The 26,932-nt window shown below is 39.6% G+C and overlaps 3 protein-coding genes across 12 annotated transcripts in view; 1 reads left to right on the top strand and 2 right to left on the bottom strand.

Annotated features, from left to right (window-relative positions):
• Window positions 1–684, bottom strand: part of LOC149742953 (uncharacterized) — a 36,135-nt gene extending 35,451 nt beyond the window's left edge. For all 4 annotated transcript variants that reach the window (XM_089889044.1, XM_089889052.1, XM_089889067.1 and 1 more), the window contains exon 1: window positions 221–684. In XM_089889044.1, the coding sequence (XP_089745170.1) occupies window positions 221–534 (314 nt within the window). In that variant the 5' untranslated portion in view covers window positions 535–684. The remainder of the gene's footprint in view (window positions 1–220) is intronic.
• Window positions 685–1,904: 1,220 nt separating this feature from the next.
• Window positions 1,905–13,179, bottom strand: LOC149742952 (serine/threonine-protein kinase A-Raf-like). Of its 6 annotated transcripts, none has more exons than XM_089889100.1 (19): window positions 12,926–13,179; window positions 12,748–12,849; window positions 11,604–11,868; window positions 10,087–10,208; window positions 9,507–9,616; window positions 9,194–9,311; window positions 8,695–8,852; window positions 7,887–7,959; window positions 7,635–7,733; window positions 7,519–7,546; window positions 6,956–7,132; window positions 6,479–6,573; window positions 5,742–5,941; window positions 5,057–5,233; window positions 4,929–4,975; window positions 4,624–4,751; window positions 4,070–4,192; window positions 3,215–3,349; window positions 1,905–2,814 (listed from the first exon to the last, which is right to left on the bottom strand). In XM_089889100.1, exons 1-19 carry the CDS (start codon window positions 12,992–12,994, stop codon window positions 2,644–2,646), a joined length of 2,397 nt encoding a protein of 798 aa, XP_089745226.1. In that variant the 5' UTR covers window positions 12,995–13,179; the 3' UTR covers window positions 1,905–2,643. The 6 variants fall into 6 exon arrangements, with proteins under 6 accessions (XP_089745226.1, XP_089745232.1, XP_089745241.1 ...); XM_089889106.1 differs by having other exon boundaries at window positions 7,635–7,730; window positions 12,926–13,178; XM_089889115.1 differs by lacking the exon at window positions 7,635–7,733 and having other exon boundaries at window positions 12,926–13,177.
• A 4,163-nt stretch (window positions 13,180–17,342) lies between these two features.
• On the top strand, window positions 17,343–26,686 carry LOC149742951 (uncharacterized). 2 transcript variants are annotated; one of them, XM_089877784.1, is made up of 24 exons: window positions 17,343–17,499; window positions 17,566–17,635; window positions 17,714–17,892; window positions 18,032–18,158; window positions 18,234–18,277; window positions 18,373–18,425; window positions 18,485–18,639; window positions 18,706–18,768; window positions 18,838–19,007; window positions 19,076–19,294; window positions 19,737–19,841; window positions 19,906–20,081; window positions 20,152–20,359; window positions 20,435–20,546; window positions 21,191–21,461; window positions 21,795–23,686; window positions 23,751–23,894; window positions 23,984–24,141; window positions 24,223–24,297; window positions 24,449–24,542; window positions 24,721–24,939; window positions 25,057–25,148; window positions 25,214–25,321; window positions 25,391–26,686. In XM_089877784.1, the coding sequence occupies exons 1-24, from the start codon at window positions 17,485–17,487 to the stop codon at window positions 26,390–26,392; spliced, it is 5,751 nt and encodes a 1,916-aa protein (XP_089733910.1). In that variant the 5' UTR covers window positions 17,343–17,484; the 3' UTR covers window positions 26,393–26,686. The 2 variants fall into 2 exon arrangements, with proteins under 2 accessions (XP_089733910.1, XP_089733901.1); XM_089877775.1 differs by having other exon boundaries at window positions 23,954–24,141.
• The last annotated feature ends 246 nt before the right edge of the window (window positions 26,687–26,932 follow it).

The following is a 26,932-nucleotide window of genomic DNA, read 5'->3' as shown; positions in this document are numbered from 1 at the left end:
GGCTTAATTATCAATTACCGTTGCTTTAACGTATAAGGGTAAGGTAATTCAAGCCACTGGTTAACGGTTCACACTCATACAAATTTGCCCCGAGGATCGGAGATTAAACTAAAAACGATTTGGTGAGACAACGATCTAAATTCGCTGCAATTCCAGGTCCTTGGTGGTGTCAAGTACGTCATACCTACGAGAAACCTGCGCCTTGAGCGGCGTAACTTACCTAAGGAGGCTGATTCTCGTGTTTTGGCCGTCCGACGTTAATGTTTCTACAACATCCAATATAAAATGCTTCGCAGAATGTTTGGTTTCGTTTTGAGTTAAAACTCTAGACTCAACCAGAAATACCAAATCCAGTGTGTGATTTTGAAAACATTTCTTTATATTCCAGTCAGTATATTCATCCGATGAGTTCCTTAAGTTCTGACTCAACCCTAAATCAGCAGTCACGCTGACCAGGATTGTCGTGATCAAAACAAATGTTCTAATTGTCCGTAAACTCGAGCAAGATTGTGGTACATGGTAGGAACTTTCCATTGTTATTAAAGTTGACAAAACAGTTCAGCGTAAGATGAAATTGATTGTCGTTATTCGCTAAATACTAATACGATTGATCCATTTCAGCAGCAATCTAAAATTATAAACAAAAAAACTTGGGTAACGCGGTAACTGTAAATAAAAAAATATGCTACAGAATTAAATAAACCTTAACAAGGATTTTCGGAAACTAATATTGCTTATTATTCTGTAACTGTACAAGGTACTCACGCACGTATGTATATACAGCAGACAATAAACTACCAAACTTTATCGAGTCTCAATTTACAAGCGGTTTGCATTGTTTATAACGTATGTGCATACAGGCCTCAATTTAGCCTCAAGGTTAAAACTTTAAAGGGGCGTCTGGGTATTTATTGTAACGCACGTTTGTTACAGCCGAAAGCTTAAGCGGCATAATAAAAGCAAATTCAAAGAAATCTAATCCTTATAATCTCAAACAAATCAGTTTTAGAAATCTGAATCGTGTCTATCTAAGATAGTTTACATTATCCAGTAATTCAAGCTCTCTGATCATAAATTGGCGTCAAAACCAATCTCGAGTTCGAAAAATTGGCGCCCGAACATAAACACTGACTATTCCGGTGTACTGTCTCGCGGCCGGCGTCCTAGCACACGTACCGGTGACTTGACCAACTTTTTTTCGCGAAAATGCCTCGAGTCATCAGACGCGGGTTCGTGTGGTTTTGAATGAATGGTCCTGGAACACCACATTGTTTGTCGATGCACGCAGTGTTTAAGAAACTGCGACTGTAGAAAAATCATTATCGCGAACAATTAGAATGAATACAAACAACTTAGAAGTATTTATCAATTAGTAAACGCTTCACACAAACTATGTGAGCTCGGACAAAGGATCGTTTCACAACGCGGCGAACTGCTGCTTGTTACGTAATGCTTTTATTTTAAAAGCACAATGATTCCGCATTAACATAAACAAAATTTATTTTTTAAGTATATTATATCTCTACTTCAATATACACCTAGAACCGCCATATATTTGGCACACATATAGACCAACTGCAGTATTGCACGACTTCAGTCGGACTCGCCATAACGTTGTTCTGCAGTTAAATATATTTTTGAATGGTGTAGTTCTGAATAGGCCGAAAAATGAGAATGAAAATGTCTAATCTTACCTCACTGTTCTATACAATAATTAATTGCTTTGTCATCTGATGCAATAAGCTTTTTGGCACAGCACCCGACCCCAGAAATTCAGTATACAACTATATCACTTTAGTATATTATGATACGACAAAAAATGGTGTGAAATATTACATATTCAAACACCTGGCAGAAAAAAAAACTGAAATTCCACCAAGTCGTTTGAGAACTTCAATCTTCGGTTTTAGTGTCCCGTAAACGATTTATTTCATTCTTAACAAATTACAGCAATAATAGAAATTCTTGATGTATGTTTTATAGTTGCATCTTCGATTAAAATCATCGCAAATAAATTCAGGCGGAAAAACGAAATACGATATACGGTTACTATATTTCTGCTTTGAAACATTCGCGCAATTAGCAACTGGGTCAGAATTCTCAATGGTGTATTGGCGGTTTAGTGCAAAGCGTGGACCAGTTGGCTTACTTCTTGGTTTAGCAAGATCACCGTTAGTGAGGATACACCACGCCCAAAGAAGGCGAGGTCAGTAAGGAACAAAGGTATGATCTACAAAGCATAGAATGGAAACCTAAATTGCGATACATCAAGTATAAACGTAGCTGGAAAAAGTAAGTGCCAACAAGTTATCTCCGTCAGTGCTCGCCTCGTATTTTCCTAGCGTTAAAAAGCGGGATTACAAGTTAGCCAAGCAAAGTTTCGCACGAAACTGGAAAGGTTATGAAACAGGTTACAAACGCCCTCTGCGGAATCGCGCTGTCTAGGTAACGCTTGATTCGTGTACGTGTGTTGGGCCCCGCAACCGCTGCTTGTGCTGGAGGCATACCTTGATATTTTGACAAACACGCAGGGGCATATTAAAAAGAATGGAGCTAAAACAAATGCATAACACACTGCTCACTTGATGCATTTAATTACCTAAACTCGACCGTGAAATCTGTTAAGCGGCCGCGTGTGTCCAATTAAGGACTGACAAGGGTAGTCGAATTTTGGGTCCTTGTTGACTTCGGTAAAATTAATCGAAAAAAGTCTTCACTTGACGAGGAACCGGCGCGGTTTATGGAGCAAGGGTCGGACTGACTTCTGCATATTCTTGGCAGCGCTTTGTAAATCTTGTCGAGATCTCCCCAAATCTGAAATGTGAGATTTGCGTGTTAGAGTATTGGAAGTCTTTAGGTCAAACTTGTCTAAGTAAAGACAGCAGAGTTGTAATGAATGGGAGCTAAACATTATAACATGGTTCATAAAAAGTAGGGTTAATACGTGTTACACAACAAAATGCTGAAGTGAGCGATGTAATTATAATACGTTATCGCCTCAACATTGCTAAAAATATTTTATGTTCGCGAATTTAGAAAAAAAGGACTCACTCGGTTGTGGGAATCCGAATCACAAATTGTGATGTTCGTAAATTTAGCAAAAAAACTCAATCAAGTGTTGAAATTTGAATCACAAGTTGTGACATAATTAAACAGACATACAAGATAATACACAATGCTTATAGCAAAAAGCAGATAAGAATATCTGGTTCACCTGAGGAAACAAAGGTCGATCCTCTCTGTTCTTCTTGATGCAATCCACGATGAGCTTCCGACAGGATCGAGGAGTGTCGCTCCGGATGAGATCAAGATCCGGACTGAGATATCCTCTTCCTACCTGGAAGAGGATCTGGAAGAAAGAGAGGAAGAGGTTAAAATTAGGAAACCGATTTAGGGATTTAATTTTTACAATATGAATGCTAGATTCGTTATGTAATACGGTAGGGGTAAGACGGGGAAAATTTTTCATGCTGTTTCATTTTGTGGTGAATGAAAAATGGCTGCCGATTTACATAACCGAAGCCCTGCGACTCTAAAAAAGGCGTTGTTAATTGTTCAACGATTAGGAAATATAGGATCCAGGTGCTAAACAGTATATACCATTCCCACAGTACTATAATGTAGTTTTTAAATTAGGTGCGTAAAACATAGGTCTTCTGGTCAGTTTAAATACTAACATCATTGCAAACGTTGCAGTTTACAAAACAGAAAACATCCTCAGTGATGTGAGAAGTTAAAATGATCGTTTTAAGAAGGAAAACGCTAACAATAGGTGCTTGGAATAAAAAAGGCAATGACGTAATCAACAAAGTTATTAAATTAGGCTTCAATTAGATGAACAACGGTGATAATGCATTACTCAAACTATAAGCTAATAGGCGAACATTATGCACAAGTTTCCAGTTTCATACAGCCAAAAATTCCCAACCCAACTCCCAAGCACAGAAACTGCAACTTTAATGACAATAACGTTATCCCAAGTTTCGGTCGTTACTTAAAACGTGCGCTGCATAAACCCATGAGGGCAGTGGGGGATTTGATATATTGCTAATAATCGTGCAAGGTTTACCATGTCTCTGTTGCCAATGTGACTGTATGGGAGTGTGTTAGACGTCATCTCGTACAGCACGACGCCAAATGCGTAGACATCTGATTGGAACGTGTAAGGATTCCCATCTATCATACGGATCACCTGTCGGGTAAAGTCGAGTGATTAGGCGGTATGAGAGCAGAGACAATTTTAAATATTTTAGAGACAATTTAAAAATTTTAAAACATCACAGGACAAAAAGACAGTTATATTTTTTTAATACTGTTATATTTAAAAATGGGCCATACGAGTAAGAGACCATTGCATACAACATTCTCTTTGAACAAGGTGAATTTTGTAGTATCTGTTTTAAAAAACGTGGTGATATTATTTTGCAAGAGGTCATTTTTTTAAACAAGCCACAAGCAACTAATGGGTTGGCGCACTTAACGTTAAGTGTCTTAACCAACACATGCGCTGTTACGCCGAGAACCGAACCTGGTGTCGTTTGGTTACGATGTGAACGCTATAACCACTCAATCACAGCGACGGATACATATTAACAAAAAAGGTTGGTCGTTTATATAACTAACCTCTGGTGCCATCCATAAAATAGAACCCGTGGGTTGCATTAGTTGCTCCGAACCTGACCACCTTGACTTGACAGTGGCCAGACCGAAGTCGCCGATTTTAACCGTGTAGTCTTCGAGAAGAAAAATATCTTTAGAGAAGTTGTGGTTAAGGAATACACGCGTGCGTAGGGCTATAAATACGCAAAGTGACGTTGGTAGTTTAATTGTAAGCTGGCACGCTCATGCGTAGTGAATTAGCGCGGTTAGAATGCGGGGATAAACTAGTTTGATCTTATACATTACGTAATTTAACTTCAAAAGGATACTGTTAGACTTCATGTCTCTGTGTATGATGTTCTTGGCGTGGAGATATCTGTATTAATAAAGCATTGGTTACGAAACTATGCGTTGTAGTTTTATATTAACTATGACAAATAGTTCCTATAAAGCTTACTCCATGCCCTGTGCGGTCTGTCGAGCGATGTTGATGGTCTGCAGCATGTCGAACTTAGTGTCGATCATATGCAGGTGGCGATAAAGACTTGAGCCGTCGCACCACTGCGTCACTATACATAGTTGATTCTTAATTGTATAACCCATGAATAGGAGGATGTTCACGTGCCGGGTTTTCCTGCAAGATACGCCGAACGTTAAATATGATGCTACTGTTCCAAGCAATTCACTGTTCCAGGGTGACAAAGGTTTCGCATAATTATCTGCGTTCTATAGCACAGGGGGCCATTCTTACGTTTGACTTAATTAATAAGAAGCATTAACAATTCCCAAAGGTTTGGTCCCAACTATGAAAATCGATGCTTTATAATTATTAATTATAATTACCAGACACTGGTATAATGCTATTCATTAATCGGCTTTAGCCACCGCTATGGTTACACAGCAAAACTGCGTTCGCATTAACTTAGCTATGTGTCAATAGAAAACAATGTATACGGACAGCCAGTATGTAAATACAGACCAGTACGCGGCCATTTCCGATTATAACCACCAAAAACGCTATGTTTCCCTTTGTCACGAGTTAAGGTTGGGTTAAACTGGTTGCCTCGAAGCATAACGGAGAAATTTGATTAACTGCGAACAATTCTGTATTTTCGAAATAAACCTACAGGCAAAAACTATACCTTAGAACTGCGACTTCGTTTTTAAACTCCTGTAGTTGAGAAGGTGTGGGGTTTGATACATTAAGGACCTTCACTGCGACGATCCCATGCCAACGACATCTGTACACGATTCCGTACGACCCGGACCCGATCTTATCCCCCCATTCGATTTCTTCTTCAGGAACCTCCCAGTCTTCGTTCGAATCCCGCCGAGGGGAGTGCTGCGTCAACGGTTATGGTTTAATCGCAGTTATGGTTAAAAAAAAAATGTTTTGACGAAAGTTTTTTTTATAGGCTTTTTTATTAATTTTAACTCTGAAATTACTCATGAGCAAAATTAAGTTACATAACTGGTAACTTAGGTACGATACACCGCATATGGCGATAAGACCATACGGAAGTAAGTAAACCTACACGTACAAGTTGCGAGAGTTTATAATTTCAAAATTTATTTGCCCAACTAATCTACACCTAATCAGACATTTCTCAGCAGATAAACCATTTTCTATATACAGCTAAATATTCTACTGAAGATATTTCGTACAATTCAGTGAACGGGGAGATCAAACACAAATATTTTGGATGTATAAGTTTGATATGAGGAGATTATTCGTGGACTTAAAATTACCGCTTGACTTGATCGACGGGTGGTAACAGCGGTTTATAATTAGGTTCTCGGAGCTCAAATGCATGGGGTGGTGCGGCGGATGTATACGTGAAGCTAGTATTGCTATACAGAAAATTAAGCGAGGACTTACACTTCGTCTGTGACTTGGGTCCCTGTGCACGACAACTGGTGCGGGAAGACTCGCCACAGCGGCATTCTGCGCCAAGCCGACTCCTTGCGGGAAGCCTGTAACATACGAAGTGAATTGTCAGAGTAAGTTTATTTTATGGATTCCTCTGTTGTACATGACGACCTCTGGTTGTATGACGTTGTCCGCTGGCACCGTTGATGAACTCAGTGTGGTCAGTGAATCAAACACAAAATGACAATCCTCATATACGAGGTATCCCTACCAACGAATTAGGTTTGGAGAATTTATAACGGAGACCAATTGTTAGGGTTTACAAGCATGCGAATTACACCAAAGCGAGTGAGATTTCTAACATCGTAATTACACGACAAGACAGAATTAGGACTCAACACCAAGCAACAACAACAACAACAACTAAGCTCCCAGCGAACACTAATTGAAACAACGGAGCGCTCAATGCTGACGTGCCTTGCTGACCTTCGACTTTCCGAGAGGAACGTTTGGCGTCCACGCTCACAACTGCTCGGTTGAGTAGCTCAAGAGAGCCCGCATGCACCATGATACCTGCCGCCACACAAGGCTCCTTCATATGGAAGGGGGACGGAGGAAGACTCAATTCATGACGGTAGGGTTCGGTATCACCATCGTGCTCACCTTGTTAATGTTATAACTACAGGTAACGCTAGCTTTGACCGTCTACAGAGCTACAGAACTACCATAAAGTACCACAGTGCGTGGTCTATGTCTTCAGTAACAGAATTGACGTTTTAAACCAGACTATATGATGAGGTCAGAGCGCGTTTTACAAGTCTCATGAACAAATATGATTGGTATATCACGGAACAGATCACCGCATCACAAATTTCACATGAATAGTGCAATTTTGAAACAGCTTGTTGATTCGCTACGAGAAAATCTATGTGCGCGACATAACGATGGAAATACAACAACAAGAGAAACTTTGCGTAGAATTGATGGGACCATGATTATATGGGTGAGTCACACGTTTAACATGGTGGTGGGTGCGGGATGCGACTTACCGTGGGCAGGCGGATAATTGTTGTATTCCTGTAACGATAAAATGGGTCAGTGACAGTGGTAGTAATGTAATAGTGAGGCGTTAGTGAAGAGATAAAGCTGAAGCTACTATAAATACCGGCTGCCTTGAGTTTTGTCCTAGCGGGGCGGTACTGTTTATGAAAAGACTTGGCTGCGATGTGGACCGTGGTCGGTAAAGAGGGAAATCACCACTCTGCTTGAAACCAACGATTAGCACGCGGTGAACTGACAGGCACGACTGCCGAGGCCGTGTCACGTGACACAGAGGGTTAATTATGAGGTCAAGGGTGAAGTCAGACGAGCGGCCACGTTCTGTGTCACGTGATACGACCTGTGGAGCTCAACTTACCCCGGGAACTGGCCAAGTGTCTGTAGGGGTGTTGGGCGAGTCGGGAGACGGGGTTTGGGGACGGATTTTCTTCCTGGAAAGTATAAATGGTTAACACTTGGTATTTAAGAAAAAAAATATAGGTGTAAGGTAGAAGGGTTGAGCTGGTCGTCAAGCACCTTTCGTGATAAAAAAAGTTTAACTACGGTATGGAATATTATTTTACGCAGGCTACTACTTCCTTAGGTATATACGAATCGGGCGATAAGCGGCGCTATTTTCTGCAACGACGACAAATTATTCCTAAAATAGAAAGTGTGTTGATGGCTATATCGCTGCAAAATCGGTGTAAGCCGCAAGAAAAATAAGCAAGCGAATCCGTTCAATACAGCAGATTTCATGCTTTTGCACCTTGAGGTTATTTATAGACAAGATATGGCGGAGGGCGCGCGTTTTCACAGGTAAACCATAGAAGGGCTACGATGCGCTAATCTTGCACGTATATTAACCCTGAGGTGGCCTTGACTCTAACATACCCGGTGTTTACAACCGCGGTAAACATTGCCTTAATTTAAAGCATATTACACGGGCATCGCCGATGCCGGCATAGTCCCGAGCAGTTTAGGAAAGCATTAGCAGCCAAAGCAGATTAGCGCTATTATATAAACACGGTCGCTTTCTCACTGCAGCTCAAAATAACAAGGCTAATTCGTTTCGGAAATTGTAGGGTACGAAACAAATCGGTAGTATCTGTAACTTGTAACACACGCGATTTTCCAAATATTTAAAGCCGAAATCGTGACTAAAAACTTATGTTACTGCAACTTACTCTAATTCCAGTATCTGTATTTGTGTAATGCAGTAATCGGGCACTTCGTTGATGCACTTCTGGTGCAGCTTGAACCCGCACATCTTGCACGTGACGCCCTGAAATAGGATCTTCCTGCACCAGTCGCAATAGGAGAGTGAAAAGAATGTTTTTCGCGCCTGCCATAAAAACAATTGTCACACATTCGCGCGCCTCCAACGTTGCGAAATAACAAACGCAAAGTAACTGCATTGATTTCAGACTAAAATCAAAATAATCAATGAGATAAATTATTTACAAAAGAGAATGATAGTAATGTTATATATTCATGAGGTGATTTTATGCCAACGCAATTTAGGTAAATTGCTTTTCTAATTACCATATAACAAATGCACTAATTATAGAAAATATATTTTTTACAGGCACTGGTTAATAGACCAAGGTGGCAAGCTTATAAAACCCATAAACCCATACTATGTACAAAACCAAACGTTACAAAACCTTTATTTCTGTTACTTACAAAGTTATGGTTTGCCTTTAGTATGCGTGTTGACTTTGTAAAAGACTTGTCCTCAGTTCGAAGTTCGAGTTGCACACCGGCAAGAATGCCCGAATCACTGTTCCAGTCCACGTGATCACTTAAGAATGATTATACTTCGATTAGAAAACAGTCAACATTTTAACTAAATTAGCAGCAGACTAGGTTTGCGGTTAATGTAATTCGACCTTATGAAACGTTGATGCTTGCCCACATGGCACGAATGCCATCTAGAACAACTATGGAAAAATTAGCTGTAATAACATGGAATTAATGATGTAATACTAATACTTACTCAGTTCCAAACCGGTACACACTGCACTGATCCAGTTTATCCCGAAGGCTTTTCAGTCGTGCTGATTTTAGAAGTACTTCTTTTAAACGTTTGCCAGGAATTGCACCAACCTATGTAACAAGTTATGTTGACAACAGCAAAACTTTAAAGTTTAATACACGAAAAAAATATCGTAATACCCACCAAGCTTTTGCCTACGCCTATATTTTTCATGAAACAATAAAATTTTAAGAGAATTGAAGCCATATTATGGGGACACCATGTATAAAAATGTACAACTAAGTCTAGGATTGATATCAAGCCAAAATAATATTTTTCCGTGAAATTAATGTTGTTTAAACAACAGGTGCTATTATTGGCGTTTTATAAATTATATCTTCACACAAAAAAGGTTTTAATAATTTACCAACACAGGTGTTATCTGGAAACCCAAGATTTGTTCAAAGATTAAAAGTATGTGATAACGGGAATATTATATGACTAACAATATTATAATTATGTTGACTACCCACCCACACAAATATGATCATAACTAAAAAAGAAGAACCGAGGTCATGAACGGACAACATAAATGTTTTACCGTGGTTTTTCCATTTGGTAGATAGATTCGAATTACGCCGATGGCCTTTTCTGATCCAGGTTTTGACGCGGTGGTGTTCTGCTGAATAGGTGAGTGTGGGGAGTCTGAAGAAGCACTTCCTCCTGAACATTTCAATGACGGAAGCGTAAACAAATCATTCATGCATACAGTGTTGCCAGTTTAGCATAATTACTATAGAACATACATCATGTGGTAATTAGAATTGGGAACTCTGCCCCGAATTCTAATTACCCTTTATTGCAACAAAAATTAAGATTATTATGTGTTTTATTTTGTTTAATTATTACAAACGCTTGATACCACAAATTATGAAGTAAAAAAGCTACTAAAAGAAGACTAAAAAAACCTGTCTCACAAACAGGCTTTTAGCAGCGAAGCTGCTAAATGGAGTTACTGAAATAGAAAGACAAGTTAACAATAAGACAGTTTTAACTTTATCTGATAATCCAGCAACTGGTTGTGCCAGGATTATTCCCTCAAACAATCAGATAAATCCCCAAGTTGCCAAATCAAGAGATAAGTAACCATGGTATGCAGTTTAATAATAGGAGAACCACTGACCAATGTTTAATGATTTAAACGAATAATAAATGTCTGAGGACCAAAATAAATTACGTTAAATGTTATCTGTTTGTCCATTGCTTACTGCTATACGTAATACGCTAATATGTTTTTCCCATGACCCGTTTGACCTAAATAGGAAATTAGACATAATGCATGTGAATAGTTGCAACAGGGAAGTGAATTACTTAACATCATCAATGTTCAAAGCAAATAATGAGAATAACTAAACAACAAACGAGTTTGTGCGTTACCAAGAAATTGCTAACAGGCATGAGTGTGCGGTTAACAACTTACAAACCAATTAGAAAACAACGTCTATTTTCACACACACAAAATCAATAAGCTTAGCTTTGTGTTAAACATACTTGGCAACCTAAAGTTGAGACATATATATATTTAATATGCTGCACAGGGAATGTACCATAACATGTATAGGTTTTAAATATAAAATACCACACTGATTTAGAAATTAGAAGGAATTTGTAAGCACTTATTAAACTAATTATAACGTTATTGTTATACAAAACTATTGTCATGCTGTATTGCTACTACTATTAATAAAAAAATGCCTGAATTTAATTAAAACAAGTACAAAAAAACTTGTCGTATTTCATACAAGTCATAAAATATCATCTATTACAGTTAAAGATAGCAAGAGAAACCATAGGCTGTTGCTCAGGCAGATTAGCATACCATTTGTTTATGGCTTAATTTATCAACATAAACTTGCAGAAGATAATAAAAGATTGTAAAGCTTCTAACTTATATTAAATACTACTCATACCAGAAACCTAACTCAGGCATGCAGAAGATACATGACCTACACTACTACTAGACTTATTTGCCTAAAAACCCTAACCGATACTTCCGAAGTACTAAACCTAGCTAACTCATAAGAACCACTAGCACAGTTTATGTAACAAAGTAATCACCTGCACTAAGAAGCCTTGAAGAATGGGTTTTCTGGCCATTGGTCTGCTGGGCAAGGGGTGTAGGAAAGAAATGTTGATCATGAGACTGACATACATGCCGACCATAGGAGGTACCTGTATGTGGGTACTGGTTCGACTGTGGTGAATATGATGGTTGGACCTCAGTATCGTTGTTTGAATTTGATTGTTCCTGCTCCCTTACATCATAAAGGTTTTCAAGACGTTTTTGATGATCATCAAGTCGATCTGTCAGTTCTCGATATTCCTGAAAAATAGTTTTTTATGGTTGGCTTTAATGAAGAAAAAATCTAAACCCAAAAACAGTGTAAATAGGCATATCCAGGTGGACAATTTGTAGAAATGATACATCGGTCTATCAGTTACCTACCTAAATTACACAGCACCAGGTTGTTTCATATTTTCAGTTTCCATAAAGAAGTTGTATGGTTAATATAATGGCACTAATGCTTTATACAGAATAACCTAGGAAGTTATTGACATAATACCCTAAGGAATACTCACAGCCCTGATGTGGTCAATTTAATTGTAGAAAAATTACTGGTACTAATTGAACAAAAGACACGAAAGCAATTATTTACTAAGTACTACCTTTGTCCAGGCTAAATAAAAAAGACTTGGTTGCTAAAATAACAGCTTTTAAGAGCATGCATATCGTTAAAAGCCGTCGTGCAAAATAAGCATATTTCAAAGCCCTGTTAGGAAAACATATTTATTTTAATACAGATTTTGTTGATCAATGTGGGACAGATTATGCCGTACACCAGTCTGCAAAGTATGGCAGTTCCTGACGAGATCTCGCGCGTGCAAGACGGTTATTTTTCGCGTTCGCGCGTGCTATCATTAAAAATCTGCGTGCAAAGCATGTACATTTTCAAGCCACGTTAGGAAATCTCACTTAATTTAATACGTATTTTTTTCTTTGTTTAATTAATTGGCGTGCGTAGGACAAATTGTGGCGTGCATAACCGAAAGTCTGTAAAAAAATCGCGCGTGCACCTGCCATACTCTGCAGTCTGGGCCGTACATACATAACCCAAAATTTGTAACAATATCGCTTGTGCACTTGTTATACTCTGTAGACCAGTATAAAAACAGATTGGAAACTAAAGTAATGACAGCTTACCTGGAGGTATATAGATGGAGGATGACTCTTTCCACCAAACTCTTGGTTAAGACGAGTGATGGAATCTTTTGTGAGGTTTATAACATGTTCCAGGTTTAAAATCTGCCAAATGTAAGTAAAAATTAGAATCCCATAATATTTGAAGATATACAAATATATATTTTGAGTTTTCTCTTACATCTTCTTCCAATTTCTTTTTGTCAATTCGTTTGTTGTCATTGCCATTGTGGCCATCATTCTTTGCCATAATCTCCTAACTGATCTTCCAGTCACCTTTTTTGGTGACGGTATTCAAAACACTGACTCATACGAGGCACACACAAATAATAATAATGTTTCCAATTTGAATATTTTCACCCTAAAATCAACTGATAAATATACGAGCGGGCTAAGATGTAAAACTTTTGTAAAAAAAGAAAATGAAATAACTATAAAATCTCAACACTAATTTAACGATCACATTTTTCACATTCTATAATAACAATACAAACACAATACTAACCTAAACTAAAAAAGTTCGGCTTACTAATGCAATAGAACCATCTTCTCGCAGTTTACTACGGAAATGTTAAACTACAAGCTAAAAAACTCCCCCCCTTGACGTCCCATGATCTTTACCTACCTCTACATTTTGTCATTCAGTCGGATTGCAACTAACACAATTCGTAAAAACTGAATTTATCAGTTTTCGGATGAGAATTTTTTCAAGGTTAGCGTGTTGTTAATAATTACTAAAGGTATCAAAATTAATAGTTCAAAAACTTACTACTGTATTTGGACGATTATTTAAAAAGAATTCTTTGTTATGTTTATGCCCATTCTGGGTGAACAGCGCCGATATGTAAAATTGAAAATAGAATAACTTTAAATTTAAAGAAACATTCATTCAGTTACTTTTCGACTTTAAAATAGATATTGACAAAACGTAACAGCGACTGTAACACAGCCCTATTTAATATGCGCCACGCTGTACGGCCACGTCGTAGGCCTAACCGCTGACGCCACACAGCACTTGTATCATTCTATTCCGTGGTACTTTCGGTTAATATAGGAAACCGTTAACATTAATTCCCCCATTTCCGGAACTTGTTTTACATAAATAAAAACTTTTTTGATTCGTAAGAATGCGGTCATACAATTCTGTAAATATTCTTTGTTTAGTACCAAATGGGACAAGAAAAGAGAATGAAAGTTCAAAACCATTGCAGTGTGATCCACTTTTTAAAGTTGCTGATGCATATCCATTATATAATAAAAGCTGCGTTTTGCACACCTGAAGTATATTTTTATAATCAAGCCCTTTTATCGTGCACCAAACTGTCCCAACTTTCCTATTTCCACCTCCACTCTCTATACATGCCGTTGTGTCGCTAGTAAGCAGGAAAATAACGTAACCCGACAGCCAAATAAAACCTACCAGGATCTGGAGAAAAAAAGTATGTGTGGTATCAAGAGAAATCTTGAATCTTGACTATAGGAATTCAACAATACCTAGATAACTCAGACCAGGTATTAGCTATTGTGATCCACAATCCCCAAGATTATCAACTGCGGCTCAGCAACTATAACCAACGAATAATATAAATACAGAGTGTTATAACGCCACCCGACGGTAAGTTAAAACAAGGGAAACAGGTTAATCATAAGCACGGTTGACAACACTATCAAAAAGTAAAAAAACGGTAAACAACAAATAGTAACATCGATGCCTGGTTTTGAGGATGCAATGCATAGTCTTATAACCGAATCTTGTCCTACACAGCACTAGTACGGTTTACCACAGTGCAGTTTACGTACAAACAAGAACAAACTGCACCACACAGCAGTGTTTTGTAATCATTTTTAACACAGTGGTATAAGTTTGTGGCAGCAATGTTCAAAATGAAAAAACATCACATTGTCGAAATAATCAAAGTGGATCACACTGCAATGGTTTTGGACTTGAATTGAATTCATAGTGAGGTGGGGAAAGACGGGACACCTTAGAACACAATATTCAAATATCCGGATCGTGTTTTAAATAATTAACAGTTGGTTATTGAAGTCGTGATGACGCGGTTTTATATTTATTTCATTATTCTTTGTTTACTACTAAATGTGATGAAATGATAAAAATGAAAAGGGTGTTCTATTTTCCCCTCACCCTGGTATATGAGGTATGTTTTAAGGCAGACGAATGGTTTTAAATGTTACACCATTTCTCAGCCAGGAATGCAGAGTGAGACACCTTCCTACCGCAAACGCCGCCTCTCTTAACATTCTCTCTCTCTTCTACACAAATTTTGTAAGTGGTGTTGTTATTAGCAGAAACGGAATCGCCCCGGGCCTCCACAGTATCTACTGCTGTGCATATACCACTGTACCAGTAACCACATTTAAAGTTGCTGATGCATATCCATTATATAATAAAAGCTGCGTTTTGCACACCTGAAGTATATTTTTATAACCAAGCCCTTTTATCGTGCACCAAACTGTCCCAACTCCAGGTTTTAAAATAAAAACTAAAACAGCTTACCACTTTCTACAGTGGGGCACCGACCAAAACTTTCTATAGTGGGGCACCGACCAAAGCACATATGTACTGTAATAGATTTTTTACTCGGTGTATTTCAGTTTCGAAAACTAATTACAATCAGTAGAGAGCAAATGTGCAAGTGGAAATAGAGCTCTTATCACAAAAATAGATTTTCTGTCTCGGGTAAGAGTAAACAAAGAAATTCTAGCACTTACTGTGCGCGTTTGGCTTATAAGCTAATCAGCATACTTTTAATGTCAACATTAAAGTCGTGCACCAACAACATGAGTCGCAACATCTTTAAATAACATGGGCAATGTTGTTGGTAAAACAGGATACGTTAATAGTTGGTTTAATGTTAAACAGTAAGGTAGTTTGATATCCAGGGGAGCATTCATTAAAATACAGATTCCTTGTATTGGTTCCGATACAGCTTTTTGTCCCATTTGTTTAACACCACATGCTTACTATTGGACAGAACGAGCACGCCCAACGTACACACACACACTCGCTATAGCACGTACTTCTACAGTATATGGCCCTATGCGCGCAATAACGATCACACGTCATCCAATCCAACCCTAGCCAAGCGAAACGCCTGTCTGCGAAGTTGCGCACGCATTTGTGTGTGCGATTTTAGCCCTGAAGTCGGCAAGCCATAGGCATTTCCTCCAAGAGCAGGACTGTTGGAAACCTTACAAGGCCACCGCGGAAATGTGTGATGAATACTACATTCCCGACTGTATTGAAAACTTAAAGGCAGTTGAACGGTGCTTGAGTGAAACCTGTATGTAAGTGCTTTTAGCTTGATGCTCCGCGAGACGGATTCCGTTCCTTCGTTTTCGTTGTGAGCGCCATGATGGTGTTGAACCGCGTCGAGTGAACTGAATAACAACGAAAAAGGCAGCTGTAATCAGCAACGCCATCTCACACGGAAAAGCAGCGCCTACCATATATGTGCCGCCTAACTTTAGGTATAGATTACAGTTGACCAATCAGTCGTGCAACGTCGTAAGAGTTTTAAATCTGATCCAGCGATAGGTTAGTGTGCGTATGAAGTGCTGTTGCCAAGTAACTTAAATCCTGGCGGACAAAATATAAAGCATGTACTTTTAACTGTACTAAGCGAGTGCAAATAAGATGAAGTAAAGCCCACAGAGGGGCAGGTGAGAAACTGAAAGTCTTGTTTTAGAACCACCCATAGTTTTTTGCGCAAGTTCATGAATCAATACGATTTCGGTGCTCTATTATGTATATGTTGGTGTGTTGGAAGCGTGATAGCGATTCACTTTTATTTGCTCTAGGCGGAGGTGGAATTATATAGGACAACGTGCGTGTATAGCCTAGACACAACCAACATATTCTACGTGCGGTTCTTGGTTTAGTTTACAGTGTCTTGTGTATGTGCACATTTAGCAGTGGTGTTCGTAATACTACTGGCGTACGCGGATATAGAGGGTTACCAACTATATTGCTAGACATATTTTAAACCGAAATAGTTTTTATTACTAGAAGCAAGGTAAATCAGAGTAGTGTGTTACAAGAGATTTTAATTGCTGTGCGCTACCATCACATACTTTAATTCAAAACGTTTAAAAGCGCAATGCCTGTACATTCTCGTGGTCTAGACAAAAAACGAATGAACGTTTCTCTTTTCCACGTGTCAGAAGTTACACTTTTGCCGAAGGACGCATGAATCACGACCAGGAGCCAGTCAACTCAGGTTTTTAGTGTACAGCTTATGTTTATACAGCACCAAATCGATTTCTTTGTTAGTCTCCAGGCTTGGCGCACCTTTTACTAGACTCTTTACAGTAGGAATTAGAGGCAGCTCTGTTCATGCTTTTCGGCACAGAATGTGCGATCGCTCATGCGTAAACCAGTTCTATATTGAAAGGGCGTCGTAGTTTTCTGTACCACTTCCTATTGATTTCCCCATTTTTTTTACTTGTGCTGCTTACCATGTACATTTTAGCAAAGCACCACAAAGGAAATGTGCCCGAACTATTTAAGGCAATTGAACGGCAATTAGTTATCAATTTACACTACAGTCTACTTATATTACAATGTTATATGTGTAGTTAGCTGGAATAAAGTTGTACTTTAAGGGTTACAGATTGTTAATTGTTTGACTTGGAGTATAATTTAAGCATTTCTAGCTCGTGTGGCTCAACTTGCTTAAAAAGCTGTTCATTTACACACAAGACTCGTTACCCAGCAACATGGAAAATAATGAGGTGAGTTATCGCAGAAAGGTTCCTACTAAACCTTTTACAGTTTTTTTTTTATCTTTCAAATTACAGGACAGTGAAGTGCTTCAGCCTGACACAAGTAAGCCTACAAACAAACGAACAGACGGCGCTGAACATGCAGGTATGTGTAGATCCCTGTGTACAAAGCTAGTTATTTCAAGCATGACACAAACTGATCGGAATGTATCACCGATTATAGAAGAGTTGAGTTCTGTAAGTCGTGAACAACCAGTTGCCGGTTGCAGCACCTTCGCCACGGCAACTCCAATTGGAAATCGTAAACCATTGAGGAGAAAACGTAAACCATCTCGCTACCAAGATGCAATGTTTGATATTCCATCAAAGCTAATGAACATTAACCGGGAAATATCAAGCGAGGTAATCCTGGTACTCCTGTATTCGTTTTATTATCTTAAAATGACTATGTGCACTATTGGCGCAATTTAGTCTCTGGAGCAACAATGCATTTAACAGAATACTTGGCGGCTCGTGATATAACTTCGCCAATCGTTCGTAGGTATTTGAAGCCTGTCAGAAAAGTACTAAGACGCCTAAACCGAAGCCTGTGCGGGCAGAAAGACTGGACAAAATAGAAGAATGCAGTGAAACTATGGAGTGCCCACCAAGGATATGCATACCAGAAGGTTGGTATACTTTACACATAACGAGCGCACTAATGGTGACGTTTAGTGTTTTAATGTGTTCCCTATTTTTCACAGAGGTTGGTGTAGGTTTTGATGAAAACGGCCACTTTAAGTTCAAGGTAAGCCGTCGATGAATTATTTAAAAGGCGCCTAACAACCCTGGAGCTCGTGATCACCAAGCACGTTCCACCTAATATTGCTTTGACTTTTACAGGTATGCAAGCAACATACTATACGGAGAAAGGGCAGTGGCCTGGCCTCGTACAGGTAAATATAGCAGTGTCACTATAATTCGAGACGCTCGACAATGTGATTGTTACATATAGGTGTGATGTGTGCGAAATGGTGTTTCCTCGCTCCTTCAGTCTTCGCCGCCATTATGAACGAATTCATATTAATCCTCGCTTCGTGAAAAACAAACGAAAGAAGGATCTCGACATATTAAGCAAGATAATAGCACAGCAGAAAGCATCCACTGGTGGTATATACTAATACATTATTTAAAAATATGAATTTTTTAAGGGTAACAAATAATTACCCTTTAAAGGTACAGGAAAGACGAAATCTAATGTCGAGTTAGGCAAAAGTAACAACAGCAAAAGTAAGAAAGGTATGTCTTCTCATAGTATTAATCGTAATAGGCTTAACATAAGCAGTGCCCATAACCATATACTCATAGTCGCAGGCAAACCTAGAGTCGATGGAAACGAAAGCAGTAATAAGACAATTGCTTCCGACGGTCCCGAGGGGAACGAAAACGACCCTTCCTATTATCTCTATGCTTGTAAAATATGCGTCAGACAGCAGTTGTTTTTTAAAGACAAAGCTGGCATCACGGCGCATCATCAGGTAAATTCATATACGTTTATCATATGTACTCCTCTGCGTGCAAACTGCAAACTACTTTTTTTATAAAGGCAAAACACAGCAACGTGGTTCGCAAAATGGTGAACGCGTTCAAATGCGAAACGTGTGAAAGGACTTATTCCACACGCCATGAACTGCGCCGACATAAACGAAGTCACTCAGGGGAGCGACCTTACGCTTGCAGATTCTGTGCGAAACGTTTTCCAACATCCACAAATGCGAGAAGGCATGAGCGAACGCATACTGGTGACCGACCCCACGTTTGTAAAGTAAGTTGGTATATACAGTAGGGTGGGGTAAGATGGGACATGTTTTTGTTCTTTTTTATCGTCTCATTCGGTTGTAAACAAAAATATTTACCGAACTATATAACCATATTCTCACGACTTTAAAAGAGCGTTTTTATTTGTTCAAAATAAGATTAGAAAATATGGAATTTTGGTGCGAACGGTATCCCATCTTACCCCACGTACTATGAAAAGCAATTTCAATTTAATACTTTGTGCTGGGTGGTCTGATGCATTCTTTGTCTTCATTTGTAACACATACCGCTTTAAGAAAACGTGAGCACTTATAAATAATAACAAGCACAATATCATGGGTTTACTGTGTGCAGCTACGTAAGTTATCACTTTGTGTTTATTATCTAAGAGCAACATATACGACCAACAGCAAGCAACATATTATCGAATTTTATATGTATTGTTACAGGTATGTGAGAAGGGTTTTATCCAGAAAAACGACATGGTCAAACACCTACGTTCAATCCATAAGATGAAGGTGACGAAAACTAAAGCGGAAAGAGCCGAGAAGAAAGTAAGATTTAGACGAAATATGTTTGGAAAGTTTGCTATCTGTAATTAATGAACGACATGCGCAGAAAAATATAGCGAAAGAGAAAATACCAAAATTAGTTCAACAACCGAACAAGAACGAGGACAAAAGCAACCGTTTTGAAGAAAACATCGACTTTGCTGCTTATCTTAATCTTGATCGCTTCGAAAAGGGATCTTTAATGGGTGGAAAGAGCACAGAGCAGAAGTTATATAAGCAAAGGTTGGAATTCATGATAAATTTTGTTTCAGTATCCATATCAGCCCAGGTTAATTGGAATATTGGTGTACAGGAACGGGAACGATCGGTGTACCATTGAAGAAAGCGATAATCAAGAGCATGTACAGAAACCTTCTTCATCTGATGCAGCATCAGTTGTTGCCTCAGAAGACGCAAAAGAAGAACCACTGCGACAGTTCAAATGTTCGGATTGTGTCAAGTCTTTCTCCAGCGATGTAAACTTACGGCGCCACTACAGGCTTAAGCATGTTCGAAAGAAAGTAAGCATGTTATTCACACCCTGTTTCTTCTGTTTCTTTTCAATTCCATCAAAAAATGATCATTTTTCGTATCAGATCGTACGATCAACCGTACCAGTGAGCATGGTCGTGAAAAAATACAAAATCCAAGACGAATTGAAAGAGACGTTGGATAAAGCAGCAGTTCAAACAAATAAGCCTGCACCAGGTAATAGATTTATAAAGTTACTTTCATAGTTGCCAGACAACTAACAGACGTGCACCGGATAGCACATAATGTTGTTCGATGTAGAGCCGTACAACTTACGTGGAAAAGTTAAGGAAGTTGCTCCTTGCTGTAAATTTGTACGAACCAATCATTTCGTTTAGCGCATGCTGTCCTACAGAGTCAACTGTAATCTAGCAAAACTTTTCATAGTTTATTCGAGTAAAGCATGCTGACTGTTTTGTTTGTGTTAGTTTGGTGAAATTGCTGCGGAAACGACTTGTAAACATGAGTGTTTGTCTGGAATAGTATAGTAGGGTGGGGGGAGATGGGACACCTTTAGCACATAATATCCAAATATCCTGATCGTGTTTTAAACAATTAACAATGGTCTATAAAAGTCGTGAGTATATAGTTTTATAAATCTTTGAATGTTTCTTGTTTACTATTAAATGGGATGAGAAAATAGAGTTAACAGGTGTGACATCTTCCCACCACCCTACTGTATATTAGTAAAGGTGTGTCATCTTCCCCCCACCCTACTGTATATTAGTGTAAGCTGCTAAAGTTGTTCAGTGACAACTAAACTTAGTTTATGCATTTAAAATCGATTAACTTTGTAATAACCCACTCGTTTTATTTCGTAGTTGTGGAAATCGTATTCAAAGAAACAAATCTAGCAACTAACGAAGAACCTGCACATGTAATCACGGAAGAAAAGGAGAGTGATCTAAAAGACGCTGTCCCATCAACAGAAGCTGCAGTGGTGGAAACTGACACCAACATTAAGCACACGGAGGAAAATCCGCCAGCAGAACAGGCGGCCTTGTGTACACTTCCTAAGCCGAAACGTGTCAAGAGTGGATCTAAATTAAACAGCATATTGGAGCGTCTCTCTCACCGTCAAGAGCAACAAAAGTAAGTTGATATTGTATGATCGTAAAAATTTTGTGGCGTTGGTAATCTTTCTTAAGGATTTGTTGTGCCCTGGTGTGTTCTACTGAGGTGTGTAACCTTATCCGATTACCTTAAATTTTAGGCATAAGCCTGTCCCAACCTGTTACAAGTCGCTCGTGAATATACAGCGTTTAGCTCACTCGCATTTATCAGCTCACAGCCAGTGATTGAATTACGAGGATTTATTACGTAATTGGCCGCTTAAAATAAGCAGCCAGATAATGCAAAATGCACTTAAGATGACTTAAACTCCTCAAATCAGTAGTTGTTTAACTGTGTTTTTAATGATTTCAGGGTCACTAATCACCAGGAAAACAGGCGAGAATCAAATACACTGTGCAATATCGATAGTGAGAAGTCAGCTACAATGCCAACAACGACGGGAAATGTTTGTTTAAACGTTTCACGGGAAACGAACCTTGGAGCTAAAAGTTCTGACATCGTCCAGACCGAAAGACAAGCCATGATAGGAGTACAGTGTATACAGAATGTAGAAATGTCGCAAAGCTCTGTTTGCACAAGTACTGAACAGCGGTTGACCCAACAGCAGCAGCAAGTCGTTTCTGTGCGCCCACAAACACAGAGACCGGTTCCGTGGCCACTTATGAGAGACCACGGCAAGGCGACAAGATATCAACCGAGCTTTCGAAATCGGATTGATTCACATCCTCCTAATCTACAGTCTGATCAACCAACAAGGTATCGTCCGAGTGCTGTTGGCAATATTTCGGCGGAGCAGCAATTTAGACACCCACAAAGTAGCTCTTTCAATGCTCCACACTCGAGTGGATATAAACAGGAAAATTCGACATCCGCTTTACCCTATTCAATAGTTGAACAAAAGCACCGCAACAGGCGAACGCACAGTTTAAACGAAGTCGCAAAATACAGGCACCAACATGCGGCGCCAAGTCGTTCATCGGGCCAGATACTGACTTCCAACGGGGCGACTTCATTTCTTGATAAATGCTGGAGCTCAAAAATGAACACCGTGGCGGCAAGTGGCGTTCCACGGCGAGCCACAATACCTGGACCAACCCGACCGGTGCAAGGACTAAGTGGTGCAACACCTGTCAACAAAACGGGAATATATTCCAACGATGCTCCTCTTGATCTTCGACACCCAAGCAAAATGCCGAAAATGGAGTACGCGGTAACCGATGACGGGGTGTTAGATTTTAGTATGGCAGCTCGAAACCGTCGCTCTAGCGGCAGTGATGGTAGTAAACCGGAAAGTTCCGTGAATAGTTCATTCGTCACAAACCGAAGAAATTCCCAGAGTTCTTCACGTGTTATCCACAACAAAGTCGCTCTGCATGCTGCGCACTCCACAGGCCATCAAACAAATCAAATTTTACCCGCGAATATACCGTTGAAGTTTCATGACGTGAGGTTCGACAAAGGCCGTCAAACGCATGGCGCCGGCATCGGCGGGAGGCCTTTAAAGGCATTCAGGAATGTGACGCCAAGACCGCTACCCACACTGGAAATTGGAAATCGAAAATTAATCCCTAATCGACAAGGTTTTGGGGCAATGCAACCGTATGAGCAACCGCTATTTCGTCAGGGGTCCCGCGTGGTCACCGCACCGAAGAAAAGACCAAGAGATAAAGTAAAAGAGATATTCGTACCTTTTCCACCACCAGGACCAGAATTTAAAGAAAAAATAATGTACGTTACACAGAAAAGAGAAACTTTGCCGGTGTACAACAGGCCGCCACCAGACTATGAGGCAAGCACGAAAGCTATTCAACATCAGCGACCCAAGTACGGTCCTAAGTACCCGCCAATGCAAAACAATTTACCAATACCTGCCTTTAACGAAACGCATACCAATTGTAAAGGGGTGCGTTACGGCGTGCCGGGAAATACGTTCAAGATGCCAGTTTGCAGAAGTATCGATAACGTTTCTTCTCAGCACCTGGACAAAGAGGTTATGAAACGATGCATTAGCAAGGCTCAGCATGAGCTTAATCGTCAGCCGTACGACGCTAGACACCAAACCAATGTATCAGCAAGCCGAGATCCATCGTACGGCTCACGGAATCCGGCGATTCACAAGTTTGTTGCTTGCAGTCAGTCATCCAATCGACCACATTGCGAACGTGCGCATCATAACCAAAAACATGCGGTGCCTTTTCCAGGTGGACCGACACACCCCCATATTGCACCCTACTCCGCCCCAGGTACATCATACTAAATATATGATCATTTGTACGTTGTTTTAGTTTAACCCTCAACATTTCTTAGGCGTGATGAGACACACGACATGCCCCACCGCAACGATTAGCAGCAATGTTCCCCCTCCATTGCCTCGTGTAATGTCTTCCAATAGCAGAACAACACTAGAAAACAACGTTTCCATGGATACGGAAACACTGACAAATTTAAAAAGTAAGTCTATTAATATACAATGTAAGGTTAAAGTTGTATATCACGATATATGTATTTAGCGGAAGAACATATAATGTTCCCGAATTCAGACAAGCCGACTTCGCCGAGAGAAAGTCTCACAATGACTCCTGGATTTGATGAACCTGCTAAAGACGACAAGGAATTAAATGAACAAAATGTATCTGCGCCAACTTCTCACCAAAAGGACGTTTTTACTCCCCAAACTGGTCCACAAAATATCACCCAGGTAATACACACAACCATTGATGTACCAGTGCGGTACATCGATATTTTTTAGTAGTCAGCTAACTGATGTGTTGTTGTACAGCTACAGAAGGGGTTGACTTTGAACGAAAAAAGTCTCGTCGCCAATTTAACAAGCAAGGAAGCAGAGCTGGGCCCGGTAAGTATCCGTTATTGTAATGAATCCCTTTGTTTAATAATAAATTTTACCTTTGTGGGCTACCGAGAGTTTTTCGCGAATTACGCTTACTTCTGCGTTTTGTAATGTTAGTATATGTGTTGTTTTTAACCGCTTGCCATCTTTTCAATAGCCCCAGGGAGATTCCAAGTGTGGCGAACTCTACAATCGTTCGAGCAACCAACTGTCTCCAAGCGTAATGTTTACTGTCACACCAGCTTGCACAGGTAATCGCGTATTCTAACCACGTAAAGCAGTTACTATATAGTCTCTCAACTCTATATTCAGACACGATTGTTTCACTTTACTTGTAATAAAGAGCTTCACTAATATTTTTCCGCTGAAACTCCGCATCGCTTACCAAAAAAATCGCATGAAACCCTAACCCTACCCGTTTACTTTCAGTAACGAACAGTGCACCGCAATACATGCTAAAATCAGATTTGCACTCCAAATCTATATTCTCATCAGCTTCAATTTCCGTGGAAGACGCGCTTTGTAATAATGAACTCAAGGAAACAAACCTCTGCAAAGAAAGTGCAGATAACGTCACCCATCTAAAGGAGACAAATCTTTCCAAAGATACCACCTTCTTTGATGAATCTAAATCAGAAATGACAAACGGTAAGTCAAAATTGCACTAAGAAAGGCCAAGCTTGGAGGTATCCCAATACTTAAACTGAATACTAGGAGGAGTAAAAGCACAAATCAATAAACGTGTCCGTTGTTTTTTTTTAACAGGTAATGATGAAAATCCCAACAGCGAAGAGGACAGCGCCAAACCATCAAAAAAGTTCGTTCAGAAATTAAAACTGCGGGCAGTGACTTCACAGGTAAACATTGTGGTTTTCATTTGGGTATTTGCTGCCAATTCTAACGACCTAATTTGCGTATTAAGGAGAGAGACGGTGCAACCGCCAAGAAATGGACGCTGGTTGACGAGAAACAGCTGGCACAGGGAGAATCGGAAACTTCCAGTACGTTGATTAAAAACAACGAAATATCGGTAAATAGTTCATTTTTCTAGCAAAATAACAACATGGAATATTTGTTATTTTATGACCATATATTTTAGAAAACAACGACGACACCACTAAAGACTGAGAATCGGGGTCGTCAGAAAAGAAAACTGGTGAGATCAAAGAAACAGAACAATGCTGAGCAACAACAAACAGTCGAACAAGCAAATAACTATTTAAATATGGCACCCCAGCAAACATTCACGAAGCGTCTTGACTTGTACTCGGTGAAAATAGCACTCTCTGCACTTGGATCTGTAGGTCTGCCAATCGTTTCTTTAAGACAGGATTTGAATTTAAACGCAGGCAAAACTCTGGTACCAATATTGCCTAAATTACCCCAGGATGTCGCGACAACTGTTGAACAGTCTTTGGCGTCACGTGACTTGGGTAAATGTACATCTCCCACTGATACAATCGATATAAGCGATCGCTTCCATGTACAAGTCAGTTTTTCGCCGCAGTGCGACCACGACGGGGTTTTCGTGGAGGACAAAGTAGTTGTTGTCGAAAGCACCGAAGAAAAATGTCGAAATAATGAAGAAAAATGGAACCAGATTGACGACCCAAACTCACTAAGATTGGTCAGAGCACAGAAAAGATCGTTTGCCGCTTCAGAAATCGGTGATATAGAATACGTGCCAGCTGTAAACGGCGACCATTCTTATTCGAAAACATCGAGTAGCGGAAACAGCAGTTCGAACTCGAGTCCAGAATCAATCTTTGTAAAACATGCGAAGAGACGAGCTTATCCAAGTGTACGTTTAGACGACAATGACCTTATTTCTGGAGGCAGAACTGAGTACTTGAAGGACGATAAAAACTCTTTGCAAATAAAAGACGAAGATGGAAAGTTCGACCATCTTTCTACTGAATGTGCTGCTGAGAACTTGACAACTTTCGGATCAAAATGTGGAAAAACGAATTTAGCGAAAGTGAAACATTTTACTCGTATTATGCCGGCGATATCCATTCGGTGCGGGCGCAACAAGCTAACTGGTTCCGTCGAACAGAAGAGACGGTCAATTCGTAAATACTCCAAGAATTTCGTTTCCTAAATGGTGGAGATCAAACCGTAGCAAATGCCCGCTCGCAAAGAAAAAGACAGCTACTCGTAAACTGTAAACGAAGCGAAGAGTAGTTTGTCTGAAGTTAAGTTTACTTGTGCTGCTCCTTTTTGTGTGATCGCCAAAACTGCCATATACATACCTGTTTACCTTTCCTTGTTTGAGTTTCGTTGCAAAATGAACAGCGTTTAACCCAACACATCTGCCAGCTTTTGATACACATCATGTACACAAACCGTTCGTGCTTGCTTGTAACCGCCCAAAGGTGAAAATAAGTTTCAATAATTGTGTGCTTCTTTATTATGTCCACAGTGTAAAAGGTACAGTCACAGTTATATGGGTAATTAATGGCGTTTGCGAGGATGTTACTTTTTAAGGTATTCGCGGAATTGATTTAGATCCCTTGTGGAATAGAAATCCACGTTTTTCTTGACAGCAAGTCATTTAATTCCAAACATAATACTTGCTAGCTATACGCGTTAAGTGAGTTACGTTAGAAGCATCCAGAATAACTCGGTGATTTAATATTTC

This window comes from Ciona robusta, chromosome 1 (assembly GCF_009617815.1).
Source record: "Ciona robusta chromosome 1, ASM961781v2".
Classification (NCBI taxonomy): Eukaryota; Metazoa; Chordata; class Ascidiacea; order Phlebobranchia; family Cionidae; genus Ciona; species Ciona robusta.
Note: the sequence above shows the minus strand (reverse complement) of the source record. Positions and strands in the feature narration are given on the sequence as shown.